The 15547-nt window shown below is 41.0% G+C and overlaps 1 protein-coding gene across 1 annotated transcript in view; it reads left to right on the top strand.

Moving 5' to 3' along the window:
* The first annotated feature begins 1505 nt into the window (after nt 1–1505).
* Nucleotides 1506–15547, top strand: part of LOC146821614 (uncharacterized) — an 84162-nt gene continuing 70120 nt past the window's right edge. The window contains exon 1 of the mRNA XM_085609881.1: nt 1506–2206. Within this exon, the coding sequence (XP_085466007.1) occupies nt 1506–2206 (701 nt within the window). The remainder of the gene's footprint in view (nt 2207–15547) is intronic.

Raw genomic sequence — 15547 nt, 5'->3', positions numbered from 1 at the left:
ATCCTTGTCATCATGGCATCAAGGAAGTTTTTGAAGAAGCGTGACAGTGAACTTTGTGATACCCCTCCGGCTATGGCTACTTCCCCCTGGAAACTACCAGATGCTAGTAGGTGCAGGCAACATAGGACCTGTACATATGTGGGTATGGCATGGGTCCTACGGGTCTGGTGTTGCAATAGGGGTTCCAACTCTGTAATTAGGTGCATGATCATTGCACGGTTCAGCCTGAACTTATCGTATATTTCATCCTCATTTTGGCCAAGCAATGTGATGGGCACGCGAAAAATCCTCTCCTGTATCCTCCTCCTGCGCTGTGCTGCTGCATTGATCCTCATCCTCTTTGCCAGTACATAGAGGGCTGCCATTGTGAAGGTCTTCAGGGGTCTCCTGAGTCATTTTTAAGGGGTTTCAGGTGATTTGCACCTGTGTGTTTTTTTTCTCTTTTCTTAACTTTACCACCTGATTGTGATTCCCCTTATTCTGCACTTGCTAAATAGTGATTATCAGGTAAATCGCTGTTAGTGAGTTTACATGCATTGGATAGCAATTCTTTAATTGCTAATCGTAATTAGCGGTTGCTGTTGTGTGTTCTGCTTTTTGCGAATTTGCAATCTTGTTTCTCGCAGTTTTAGCGACTTAATTTTAGCGATTTTTTGGACATTTTTGGTATTTGGGATGCTGCATTGGAAACTGGTGTTTTGCGGGCTCTAAGGGTCTAATTTACCGATTCGCTATTTTTGCAAGTGGATTTTGGCTTGATGCATGTGCCAGCTTATGTTCTCAGTAAATATGGGTGACAATTATTCCACACAGGCAACAGGTCTTGCTTGTTTGAGGAGTGATGTACCCTCACCGAGTTTGAACCCATAACAAAGAGTGAAGTCTCTGAAAGTTTAGGAAGGATCAAATCTGGTTCCCCAGCTGACCCCTTTCCACCTCGTGCTTGTGCTAAAATTCTACCTCTATTTGTGGATGCTCTAACAACTGTTTTTAATGTATCTTTGAATGAAGCCACGGACCCATGGAAATGGAAACTTGCACTGGTTAAGCCCATCCTTAAAAAACCCTGAGCTGATTCCAATCTGCCTGCTAATTATCGCCCCATCTCTCTGCTCCCCTATTTCGGGAAGGCTTTGGAATTTTTAGTCAAGAAACGTCTTACTCTCTTCCTTGAGACAAATAGGCTTCTAGATCCCTCACAATCCGGCTTCCGTGCAGCTCATAGCACTGAGACCGCAGTTATCGAAGTTGTGGACAATATCAGGCTAGCTTTGGACCATCAAGAATCTGCAATACTGGTTCTTTTGGACGTGTCCGCAGCGTTCAACACCGTCTCCCACAGCATCCTCAAACATCGTCTGTGGGAGGTGGGTATTAGAGGGAAGGCCTTTAACTGATTTGAGAGTTACTTGGCAGACCGTTTTACTACGGTCTCTGTGGATGGGATTGTTTCCAAAACATATCCAGTAACAGTCGGGGTTCCACAGGGCTCTATTCTTAGCCCCATGCTATTTAATGTTTACTTAACACCTTTAGCTGATATCATCAGGACCCATGGCTTTGAAACAATATCCTACGCAAATGACACTCAGTTGTTAGTCACCTGTAATTCTGACCAAGTTGATGTGCATGCCCGCTTTAAGAGTCGTATGATCCGGATCAATGACTGGATGAATCTGAATAAGCTCCAACTGAATGGCGGTAAGACAGAGGTTATCCTATTTGGGAAAGCAGAACAGCTTTGGACTTGTGACTGGAGGCCGGTAGAGCTGGGCCCCTGTCCCCTGCCCGAGCTAGCAGTTCGCAACCTGGGCATCACAATTGATAACTCTTTGTCTTTGAAGACCCATATAAATCAAGTGCTTGGGACTTGTTTTGGGATTATGCGCATGCTACGTAAGATCTTTAAGTGGCTACCTTTGGAAGCAAGGAAACCTTTGGTTCAGGGTCTCATAATCAGCCGCTTGGATTATGGCAATGCCCTGTTCACCGGACTCAACCAAGATTTACTTTCCAAGCTTCAGATTCTCCAAAACACGGCCGCTAGACTGGTTCTCAAACTTCCTTCCCGTTCTCCCTCTGTCCCTACTCTTAAAACCTTGCATTGGCTTTCGGTTCGCCAAAGAGGGCGCTTTAAAATTCTAAGTCTCACCCACAAGATAATGCATGGAGCTGGTCCACTGTATCTGGCAAAAAAACGTCAATGGTATGTTCCTGGACCCTCTTTGCGGTCCAGCACCAGATTCTTTCTTGCCCAACCACGCTTCCGGACGGTACGCAATGGGGGCCGATCTTTTTCATATTTAGCCCCATTACTCTGAAATAAACTTCTTTTGGAGCTAGCGTCTATAACCGACCATGTACTTTTTTGCAGAAAGCTGAAGACTTGGCTTTTTGCTAATTAAATTTAGGTACCTGATCATTTCAGTCACTGTACGTTCCTTTGTCTTGGTTGCAAGCGCCCTGAGACCTTTTGGTGATATGTGCGCTCTACCAAAACATTGACATTTGACATTTGACTACAATCTCTCATGTAATGGTGGCTGTATGTGTCATGACATAGAGTTCACAGTACATGTAGTGATTTTACAACAGTTCCCATTGGTAGGTACTGGTCATACAGTGAAATGCAAGTGCAAACATCACTGGTACCATCAGCATTAGTGCCTACATGTTGGGCAGTGTGCATTTGCCAGTTGATGGTTCATCGTTAACAGTGTTTCAATACACTCATTCACTGACTGGTGTGATGCATGAGGGAGTGAGATGTAGAACTATGGGGATCCTATGTGAGTGTCTACACTGATCCATGCAGTGCAATCTGAGTATGCACACTAGAAATGATGTCCAAATAAGATGGGGCCTAGCAGGCGAATTAACTGACCATATTTTTGTAGATAGGGGTGTAAGACAAGGATGTGTCCTTGCTCCAACACTCTTTCTACTTTTTATTAATAGGTGCATTGAATTCCTAATGGGGTGCATAAATGACTCCCCAGTCTTTGGTGGTGTTAAGATCCTGGTGCTACTATTCGCTGATGAAACCCTTTTGGGGTCAAAATGCCCCAAAGGCCTGGAACTATTGCTAGAAAGATCCAACTTATTTTGCACCACCAATGGGCCACCAAAGCTGAAAAACCACATTTATGGCTATCCACCCACACAGACAATTCCGAGGTATAGTCAGATTAGAGGGAGTTAATCTAGAGAGAGTCTCAGACTTTGATTATTTGGGTATAAGCCTTTCCAACACCAGCTCTTGGAACAGCCAGGTTGTTAAGAGTAGATCACTTCTTAACCATAGGGCAGTAGCCACGTTTAATTTTGCTAGGAACATATCTTTCCACCCTATGTCCCCACTGTTGGGATTTGGAGAGCCAAAGCTGTGGCTGCGCCTACCTTCGGCTCTATACTATGGGGCTATAGCAATGTTAACCCGCTGGGTATTGCCGAAAACAAGTTTTTGATAACAGCACTTTGACTCCCATAAGGCACACCCCAGGATTTTTCCAGAGTGGACCTAAATGTTCACCCTATCGATGCCATAGTGAGACTTAAACCAATCTTATACGGGCTGAGATTATGGTTGGTCCCAAAGCTGGAATGCTTTTAGAAATGGCTGAAGGATATCCTTCTAATCCCAAGGTGTGTCATCACTTTGCCGTGGCTCAGCTAAATCAAAGAATTACTCACTGCGCTGGGTAGATCATATATTTGGCAATGCCCAGAGGGCATCTCTGTTTCCTCTGTGGCCTTCTGGACAAATGAATGGAGGAAGGTATTGGAAACCACCACCATTAGCAGACGTGCTGATTCTTTGCTGAATCAAAAAATTGAGCCAAGGTTTGAGACCTTCTTGGATGAAATTGACCAGCCATTTACTAGATCCTTGTATATCAAATTCCGGTTGGGTACCCTGCTACTTGCATCCTTTACCAGCAAATGGAGATCCCACTCAAGGGGTAGTGCTGTCTGCTCAGTATGTGGCACAGCATAGGAAACAGATGCCCACTTACTCTTTTTTTGCCCTGCATGCACCAAACAGCAAAGACGCTGGATTGTCCCCTTGTGCAGGCGCCTTGGAATAAGGCTCCACAAACAAGCATTGTGCATTTGCAGGTCAGATACGGGGTCTTGTGTGGTTTTCTCAATAGAAAAAGTGTAAGAATAAGTCTTTCACTAGGATACTAGTGCAAATGCAACAACCCAACCATTGAGCATATAAATTGACTGTAATCATGATACTTTAGCTATAGCTGCACACCACTATTCGATGAACCACCAAACATAATTACCCAAGAATAGACTTGCTCTTAACAAAACATTGGTTTTATACAGCATCCCCACCAAATGTGTGTTTTAAAGTGTGAAATCTTTTTTGTATTCAGATTTTATTTAAACTTAAAAACCAAATGTTTTTTATTATGGCACTGTCCCTTCGGGAAACCTCAGCTTTGAGTTTATTTAATTGTTTGTTAACCCAATGTGAGGTTTTATTTCTATGCTGTTTTTATGGTCGTTGACCGAAATAAAGTATTTAAAGAACGAAAGAATAAGCAATACCAAAGAGTGGTGTGATGTGCCTGCCCATTGGGACCCTAGTGATCCCACATCTTCAGGTCGTAGATGTTCAGGTAAACCCAAAACCTTCATAGGTGTACTGGCTTGTGGCTAAACAAACTATGACAGTTGTCATCACCTGTAACAAGCAGGATTGGTGATGTTCATATGGCTATATGGAGTGTTGTGATGTGTGAATTCAGAGTATCTATCTCCCAAATGATTGGACCTCATTGTTTTCAACGAACTTTAGCTGTTAAATGTGAACATAGATAAACTGCATACATCCAGCTTACTTTTGACTTTTCAGGCAGGGTACATATGATGTAATTTAGAGTGCAAAGTGTAATCAATGTGCAATGAGACATCATATCTGCCACAACAGTAATTGATGCTACATTGGTATTCAATTTGACCTTCATGACATCATGATGAGTTATGAGTAATAGCCAGATTTGTTTAATGTTGGACCTTGTGTGAGCATTGTGTAAATTTCACACATGGATCCATCCTATTTGGTTACATCTCTTTATAATGGTATACAAGTGCCAACGTATGCAAGATGATCAACTATCCTAGTGTGGATGTAAGGATGGAGTGAAAAGAATTCCATTAATGTATTTGGGCCGGTCTGAGGTTATGATATGAGTGGACCCAACTGCTTGCAGGTTATGCAGCATGCAGGCATATGCTCATGCTACATTTGAAGCGTATGGAGTGAACCATGAAGATGTTGTGACAGGTAGACTTCTTCAATGTTTTCTGTGGCTTATTGATGGTAAGGTGTGGAAACGCAGTTGCAATAAACCCACGTTCCATGTCATTTCAGATACATCTAGGACAAGCAGAGGAGAAGGGGCCAATGTCGGTAGGAACATAGCTGGTCACAGCGGTTCTTACGTGAGACATCAGATACGAAGTGACCAGGAGGTTGTGGAGAGTACCACGGAGTACATCAGCCAAAGCTCATCATCATCTGAGTCATCCTCCGGTGGATACTCCTGAGTGGTGGCGGTCCCAACTGAGTCAGTTCTACCTTCACCCCCAGTTCCATTCCCACCCTCCCTGTTGTCCTCCCACAAGTTGGTCATTCCTGCTCCCCTAAGAAGGAAGCAGTCTCCTTCACTCCAGGCACCTCAGCCTCTGACACTGTTAGTCTGGCTGCCCTGAGCAAGGCGGCTACTTCCCTCCTCTGGAGCATTCCTGTGGGTCAGACTGCAGTGCTGAATGCCATCCAGGGGCAAAGCACCCAGCTGACCCAGATGGTTGCCTACCTGGAAGGAATTCACACTGCCATATCTGCCATATAGAGATCTTTTCAGGCTCTGGTCTCCTCCCTCATGACAGCCCTCCACCCCTCCCAAACTCTCTACCCCCATCCTGCCCCTTCCCTATCTACATTCCCTCTTCCCATTCCAATCCAAAGCACACGCACATGTAAGCATGCACACACTACATCAGACACAAGCACCCCACACAAATGCAAGACTTCAAAAAACTCAAACATGCATGCACACAGCAGACACTCCCCTCCGTTACCTCCCCAAGCATACACACTGACTCCTCCACATACAAAACCATACCTTCAGACATCACAGCAACACACACTGATCCTTCCACAGATACACCCATACCCAAAAACATCACAGCAACATACACTGACCCCTTCACAAACACAACCATACCCACAGCCATGACAACAACAGTCACATACCCCTCCACAGCACCTAGCACATTCACATCACACCCACCAAGAAAAATGAAAACTCTCACAGTCACCCACGCAACAGACTCCAACACAACACACAGTGCAGACAGCAGACCTACCTCACATTTTCACTTCCTCTTCCTCCCAATCCTAACTCCATCCTGAACACCCTACCTGCTTTCCCTGTTAAACTCTCTTGTTTGCCCTTGCCTTTGCCCCTCTGCTACCTGCCCTGCTCCCAAAGTCCCAGAAAACCCTGCCACATCCAAACTCATACCTTTCACTTCTCACTCCACCCCTAAAAAACAGCCTCCCCACCCAGTCCAAAAAAGGAAAAAAAGCTCAAAAAACCACCCCAAAACCCCAAAACCCAAGAGGCCCCCTCCCAAGGACAAACCAATCCCTCCCTAAACCTCTGCCCCCCCTTCCCAATTACCCTCTTCGAGATGCCTGCTTTGCCCAAAGGATCCCCCTTTATGACGAGGTTCTCTGGTGATGTCACAGCCTTGTGCTGGCTGTGGCATGAACAACAAAATAGACTGGCCATTGGCCTTTGTTTTTTCAAACATGAAAAACATTTTTCCTAGCTTTGAAGACATTGGTCCTGCCATTTCATTTCTAACTATTTGATATGATTGCATAGTTAGTGATATGTGAGTACAGTTGTGTTTGTTTCATCCCTGACTGCTGATCCAGTTGAAATGGTTAGTATGATGTGCTATTGTAGCCAGGAGCTGAAGTTACACAGGACAATGGGAAATGTTGGATGGATGTCTATGTGGGATGAAATCCAAATGGGACAGACATTGCATTGGGTGACATGTTATGTGGCAGGTGTTTCAGCATAGGCCTGGCCACTGTCAACATCATTTAGATTGCACTTTCCCCAATAATATAGGGTGGATATGTGTTTGATTTGTTGAAGTTAGATACTTGTGTATCCACATATGGATGGTGTCAACTTGTCATATCTTTGTGGAGTTCTACATGGACATGTGTCCATTTTGCTGTGTGTACCTTAAAGCTACTTCAACTAGATGTGTGCCACATGCTGTTAGTGCTGGGTTTGCTTTAATAAGTTGCACTTACCCATTGCCTGCACATGCATGGCACTTGGTGTCCATGATATGATTCAGTTCACAGGTCCAGTGCAGATGGACTTTGTCAGACGTGCAAAATGTACTATGCCCCAGTGCCCTTGCCTTTCAGGGTTCCCCCTAGAAGAGGCATAGCTTTTCTGCAGAGTGTCTTTCCATTGTGCCCTTAGAATGGTTCTCACACTGGTTCTATGTAATCCCATTGAATGCCATTGCCTTTTCATGTGGGTGATGTGTGAGAGCCCAATACAGAGTTGTAGCAGAGAAGGTGTGTTTGGCTTTACTGACACACCCATACAGATGTTTCTTTGACATCAAAACAGGGCCTGGGATGAGAGCAATGTGAGTGTGTCACCTTTTCTATAGCATCTTGGTTAGAGTTGGAATGACAAGGCCTCATGGTAGTTGTAGTCACTTCAATTTCACTTTAGCAACACTTGACAAATGGCAAACTGCATGATGAGTAGGCTTCAGTAGTGACATGGCGGACAAGAAAGAAGAGGCAAAATGAGTCTAGCAGCTTGGTTCGAATTGGAGTTATAAGGCCTCAAGGTAGTTGTAGGCACTTCCATGACACTTCCCAAACACTTGAGAAATGGCAAGCTGTATGACTACTGAATATCAGTGGAAACATGGGAGACAAGTGAGAAAGGGTAAAAGATGTGTGACAGACATTTATATGTGTGATATTGTTGAGGAGGTACTGTTGTGGAACACACAATAATGCACACATCACTATCACTGTATATAATTTGCAAACACTTGTCCATTTGTGTACAGTGTGCCTGTGCAGTACCAATGTTTTGGCCTAGGAGGGCTTGCTACAGATGTTTGTTATGAAACAATACCAGACAGGGTGACTGTATATATACAAATTACTTAGGGATTCTGACTACCTTGCCTAGTCCATGGCGAGGCATAGTTTTGCAGAGGAGTCTATGGTAACAGGTAGTTGCATGACTTACCGCATATTTTGTCCGGGACAGACTGGGTTTTGAATGTGGTCGAGCAGGTAGAGGAGCAGCAGGACATGTCAGATGGGCTCCATGATGGTAGAAGATGAGTGGAGGTGAGTGGCGGCCTCCTATCCCTCCCTTTCCACCGTCTAAGATGTGGTGGTTGGAACACCATATTCATTCCAGCTGTAAAGCGACTGACAATTGGGCAGGAGTTTTCACTGGCAGTCCGAGCCTCCCTCAGCCTCATAGGCCCGATCCATGGCCACTGCGGTCAGAGTTGACTGGCGGTGTCAGCGGTGGTCTTTGCAAAGCCAGTCCTCACAATTCACAATACGGTGGTCGGACCGCTGACCTCACCGTAGTCAAACCGCCACCACTGGTACAGCAGTCCACGGATCCCCAAACTTGCAATTAAGCCCTTAATCTCACCCCTTCAGTGTCCAGCACCTTTCCAAAAATTGTTTAGATTGGAGTGGTAATAGTAAATTTCACCCCTCCTGCATCCAAGCTATTACCCAAAATGGTTTACATTCTAGTAAGAATACTTAAATATGACCCCTTCAGTGTCCAACTTATTCCTCAATATGGTTTATATTGGAATGGGAATAGTAAACCCAACCTCTTTTATGTCCAATACGTTTGCTAGTGTAGTCTCATTTCATGTGGAAATAGTAAATATTACCCCTTTAATGTCCAATGCCATCTCAAAAATATTTTTCTTGTAGTGTGTAGTATATATTGACATTTTAATGTGTAATTAATGGCTAATTTATTTCTATAGAGAGTGAAAGGATAAATAAATAGGTTTCATTGAGTTACTGTAGGTTTTGTAGTGTTAGTTGGTTTGTAGTGTTTGTCTGCTTTGAAATGTAAACAAATTCACTTTTATCGTTTGACATATATTTGATTTATACATTTTTTAATTATTTTCCACATATACATGTCTGTAACCTATTTTTTACATATGATTGTATTTATGAAAAATAGGAAAACACATAGTTTCACATACTTTTGGTGTAGTATACATTTTACATATTTGTTTGATGTTGGTAATATTTAAAATGCAATGTTTCATGTGACACATACATATATAGTGGAAATTGTTACATATTCTTTCACACATTGGGCCACATTATGATGTCGGGCGGAAAGCCATCCAACAGCCCATATGAGGCTTTCCTCTCGACATCAGAGGCTTCCACCTGACCATAGTGTTATGACACTGGCGGTCAGAGGAAAACCCACAGAGAAAACCTGCTCTGCTTCCGACGGGGTCACGGAGCCTGTCGGGGCGGCAGTCAGAAATGTAATCCCCAAATGGCAGCGGAGCCAGCCTAGACTCCGCCATCGAGATTACGACTTTGATTTCTGCCTGCCATGAAAAGGCAGGCAAAAAGTGACTATGGGGACCCCTAGCAGGCCCCTCACCTACGTGGACTGTGCCCCCCTAAACATCTCTGCACCATGTGGCTGGCAGAGCATGGTGCCTGGCACAAGGTACATGGATGTTTGAAAACATCAATATTTCTATTGCAGCTTGTGCTGCAGCCCTTTTCCACCACAGGGCTAATAGTAGGGGGGATTTCATCCCACTACAGTGTCAGTCAGAAGTACGTTCGAAAGACATCATAATAGATCCCATTCTATTTTTTAGCATATGCATTTTTATTTAAAAGTACATAGTTAATCAACATTTTTATAACAACATATAATTTTGACAAAATATTAGTTAGTAACATTAGTTAATTATATTAAATTTAAATTACTATGTAATGTATCGTTCACAAATATGTTTTATATTTTCATTATATTTGTTCACTTTTAAAATATTTTATACAATATTTTTCAACACATACCTTTTATATTTTTATTATTTTGAAGTATTCTATCATTTCTATTGCAACATATTACTTTTCTTACTTTCATTTAGCAGCCTTTTTTTAACCACTAAATAACCTAGCATAATTTTTAAAGTAATTTAGGTTCCCTCCAGTGGTGGTTCCCTGCTGCTGGTCTGCAGAACATGTAAGAGCACTTTTAACTTATCATTTCTGCTTTTTTGGGTAGAGAGGTAGTTAGTGTAGGATAGTATATTGGTTTGTTCTGGTAGTGTAGTTTTGGGTTAGGTTGTGTTTCATTGTTGCGTAGAACATTGAGGTAGACCGTAGTGTATTATGATTAGTGTATCTACTTTTATTTTTTATTTTTATATGGGAGTACTATTTGTGAATTAATGTTATATTGTTTGTTATGTTTTTGGGGAGTACGTTATATGAGGTTTATGTTAAGTGGGTATGTTTTCCACAGTGTTTTTGGTCATAGTGGAATCCTTTCTTGATTTTTGGATGCATATTTTTCCAAAGCAAATTATTTTGGTTAGAATTTAACGAACATTACATTTTAATCACCTTTTAGTTTTCAATGAGCATTATTTACAACATTTTTTTGGGGAGGGGTTGTGGTTTTATAGGGCTGTGGAATAAATTTGTGGATTTAATTTTTTGTTAATTTACAATTGCATTTTTCGGTCAATTTTCTTTATTTGTTTGGATTTGTTTTTGGTAAATTCGACAAGTATCATAGATGTCAGCTACAAAACTGTAATTTGATTTTAATTTTTTAATTTTGGTTTATTATTTTTTCCTTTTAAATGAAATGATTTATATTGTATACATTTTTTACAAATTTGTGCTGGTTTTGGTTTTGGTATTTTTTTTTCAATGCAATTATTTAATAATGTTATTTTTTTTATTTATCAGTTATTGAATATTTAAAGTTTTAAGTTAGACTGATTAATAAAGATATTTTAAATAATATTATAAATATATATATTAGGTTTTTGTTTGTTTATGTTGGATGTTAGTTTAAGTTGGATTCCCAGGTAGTTAATATTGCTTTTCAGACTATACTTTCAAGATAGTGGAGGCCTTTAATATGTATAAAGAGTTTTACTTTGCATTATAGCTTTTAGTGCATTTATTTGAGCTGTCTGGGTATTGTATGTGTAACATGGGTTAAGGATTACTCTATTCTAAGTTGTTGGTAGCCTTTGTTCATTTTTTAAGATTACTAGGAATTGGTCTAGGGTTGGATGACTTGGGCCTAATGTGGCTTGAAAAGTGTTGTGCCATCCATCCATTGTGTTGTTGGTTTTGGTTTCTTGGACATGTTGCTCTCATATATCTGTATATATAGTTCACCCCTAGATGGGGTGAATCCCCCTAGGCCCAATCGGTTCCCTGTTAAGGGTATTTGAACTGGTAATTATGTTAAACAAAAACAACAAGTAATCCAGAGTTTTTTTACATGTTTCAAAATTGTATTTTGTAGTAACAATGAACTTGATTTCAATTCATGATACTCAAATATCCATTAAGTTCACAAACAATGTAGTGCATGTTTTTTGATGAATTCCAAGGAATTCCAATGCATTTCGGGCATCTTGCCCTTCATCAGGGAAACAATCATCAATTGAAAAAATGAAATACAATGAGGAAATCCATCCTATTGGCCGAGACAGTACATATTACTGTGCTGTAATGATGTTGAAAATAAAGGGTAGAACATAGATGAAAAAACATGAACATATTGGTTGCTGTCAATCAGTAATCGAATAAGAAATGGTGTATCCAAGGAGAATACTGCATAAGGTGGAGAACTATGAATGAAAAGCCCAGAGTGACGATGCTGAGATGCATGACATTAGCGACATAAGAAACTGCAAGGCCAAGTCCCCAAGAACTTTAAAGGTGAGACTAAAAAAATATAAAGAACCATAAGTGTCTAGCTCTGTACAACGGGGCAATGAAAAGTAAATGGTGCAGTCCGGGTCATACATTAAAACGAACGGAATTACAACTTAATAAATGAACACACGTGAGGTCGGAAAAGTTCAGCTATCGATAGTAATAAACTTACTGGAATAACATGCAGGTACAATTTGATCAAAGTTACCAGCACTCCGACTAGTACATCAGATGTCCACGACGCTGTGGAGTTTACAACGCCAGTAACGTGCTGAAACTTCCTTATCACTCCATGTTCCGGGTAAAAATTGAAAGCAGACTAACCACGTTAGGTACCAAAACGAATGAAATGGCGGCCATGTTGACATGTGCAAGCTCATAATCAAACTCAAAAAAAGGGATAGATTTTAAATTGACCAAAAGGTCTAAAATGTGTTTAGGCAAAAAGTGTTGCGCGGGACTCTACATACTTGTGGACCCCGCATTTTAATGGGGTCTGGTATGAATTCAGAGAAGCTACTGGAACGGTAAACAAAGGTCTTTCGTGATATTAGACTAAACAAAAAACGGTCGACCAAGTTTTGACTATTATGCAAACGATTACTTGCATAAATCATGATACAAAAGTGAAGGAATAACAGTAGAAGAAATACATAGGAACCCGAAAACTCAGAAAGATTTGAACGATTAAAAAATGACATGAGTAACCACAATGATCAGCTTGTGTGCTACGAATAATAATGAGAAACTAATGAATTAAGGTGTAAAGGGAATGTGCAATATATAGAGAAGAGAAGACAACTCCAAAGTAAAAGGTGTATGATGGTGACTGATCATCGAAAATAGCAAGAAAAAAATACAATCAACAAGAAGATTCTCTTAGGCTTTAGAATGACAGTACCATATAGAGTCAAATGATGTGTAGAATTGAGGTAAATACTCTATAAATGCAGTACATAATCAATCAACGGTTACAGATAACATTGAAATTCCATTCTTTCGTTCATACCATGTGGTTTCAATGCATCCAGGTGTCTGATCCAAAAGTTCTCCCTTTGTAGTAGGTGATTATTGTTATCTCTTCCTTTCATTTTGGTGATGATTTCCTGGACTAGGAATTTTAATTGGCTGACGTTGTGTTTGTATTCAATGAAATGACAGGCTACCACTGACTTCATATTTTCTGTTTAAATGTTACTCTTGTGTTCGTTCATCCTCGTTTTGATTTTTCTTTCAGTCTTTCCGATGTATACTTTGCCGCACTGACATTTCAACAGGTAGATTAAGTTAATGGAGTTGCAAGTGGCTGTAACTTTTAGGTTGATTTTGGCTCCCCTTCTAGGATGTGTTATTGTGGCACCTTGGATGATATTGTGAGAGTTATTACAATTGTGGCATGGTATCATTCCTTGAGTTTCAAGTACGTTAACGTTATCCTTGTTGGCTTTTAGAATTTCTCCCAGGTTTTTGCCTAGTTTATATGCAAAGATAGGATCTTGTGCAAACAGTTGTTTAAAATCAGGCTCCATGGTTAAGATTGACCAATGTTGTTTAATGATCTTTTTAAAAGCACGACTATGGGTTGAGAAATTGGTTACAACTTCCATCCGATTTTGTGTGGCTTTTTCAGTACTCAAGCACCATTGATACAGCTGTGATCCCTTTCTGTATCTTTCTCTTAGGTCATTCCTTGATACTGTGGGTACTTTCACTCGGAGAGCTGGTATGTGGTAGGTAGAATTCACACCCACCAGACTGTGTAGATAGTTCACCCATTAGGTCCTGAAGAATTGCCATGGATTTCTCTGACCAAGAGGCATGAAACATGTTGACCTGTAGAGTTGAGCATAACTAAACTGAACCATCACGTCACATAACTGCCACTCTTTTCCTGTTTTTAATCAGGCAGATAGCCAACCTGAATAAGTCTTTTGGACTATCCGACCTGTTTTAATCACTTTTTGTACCACATCTACACTACCTAGGCCCCTCAAACCTACTGCACCAAACGGCAAGGAACAAAAGATCTCCGCTAAAGAGCCCCTTTATGGGTGCCCCTCGGGTATTGCAGAGCCGACACGATGAGGAGCAGGTCCATATAATGAAGCATGACATCTAGCTGGCTAGGTGTGCGAGGACCTCAGTTCCGACAGGAGTAATTCCTTGAAGAAGCACATAACCAGTGGCTTTCAGACTCTCCTCCCTCCCATCCGATCATTTGAGGAACTGCATCCCTTCTTTTCTTACTGTATGATAAAGCATGTATGACCTCAATAAAAAGCCCTACAGTCCCTTCTTTGTTGATTGCCCATGAAAAGATTGGCTTAGGATGGAGCTGCACAATTTCCCATAGAAGTACCCATCAAGTGAAGGAACCATTGGTTTTTCCATTTAAAATAGCTTTGGTATAGTGTGAAATGTAATAATTCCATCAGAAATAGTTGTAAATCATGATATAAATTTGTGTGGAGTAAAGCTTACTCGAAGGCCTGTATGCCTAGTTGGTGAGGGATTGATGTGTATAATGACCTAACGTCCACAGTGCAAAGTAATAACGTTTCAAGATCCCTAACTGGAATCTGATTAAGTTTCATAAAAAATTCAGTCGTATCCCTGTTGTAGGTGCTCATCTTGGCCACACTAGGTTGGAGGTAACGGTCAAGAAATTTACCTATGGGTTTGTGGATGCTACCTCTAGTCGACACGATCAGTCGGAATGGTAGATTATTCAAATCTTTGTGAATTTTTGGTAACATACCTATTGATGGACTTCTGGGGTTGCTTTATGTGAGAAACATCTTGACTCTCTCGTTGATAACACAATTTTCAAGGGCCTTGACGAGGGCTCCGCCCTTGTCTGCCTTTTGGCATGTAATATTGGGATTATTAGCAATTTTCTTCAGTATGCCAAATCCTTTGTTAGAAAGATTCTTTTGTTTAGGTTTTTTTTTAAAGTTGAATTTATGTATATCCTGCTTGACAAGATTTCCAAAAATATCCAAACTTTTGTGGCTGATGGGTGCCATATAAGAACTCTTGGGTCTTAATCCACGTAATAGATCTTCTTCATGATCAGGTTATGTTGCCATGACATTTTTATAAATATGCCTCAGTCTTAGGTTTCGCATCAGTTTGAATAAGCTAATCTCCAATTTGAGGCAATTGGTGTGATTTGTAGTGACAAAAGAAGTTCTCTTCTGTAATGTGTTCAATTCAATTGTGTTGAAATGATAATCTGAAATGTTTATCTCTAAGTTTCTTTCAGTGTCTTCTTCCCTTTGTCCTTCTTCCCTGTAGTCGAATTACTCCGTGTGTGTGGATGCTCTTTCTCTACTAGCGTTGTAAACTCCACCGCATCATGGACATCTGATGCACTCGTCGGAGTGCTGGTAACTTCGATCAAATTGTACCTGCATGTTATTCCAGTAAGTTTAGCACTATCAATAGCTGAACTTTCCCGACCTCGTGTGTGCTCAT

The sequence above is a fragment of the Triturus cristatus genome, chromosome 6 (assembly GCF_964204655.1).
Source record: "Triturus cristatus chromosome 6, aTriCri1.1, whole genome shotgun sequence".
Classification (NCBI taxonomy): domain Eukaryota; kingdom Metazoa; phylum Chordata; class Amphibia; order Caudata; family Salamandridae; genus Triturus; species Triturus cristatus.
Note: the sequence above shows the minus strand (reverse complement) of the source record. Positions and strands in the feature narration are given on the sequence as shown.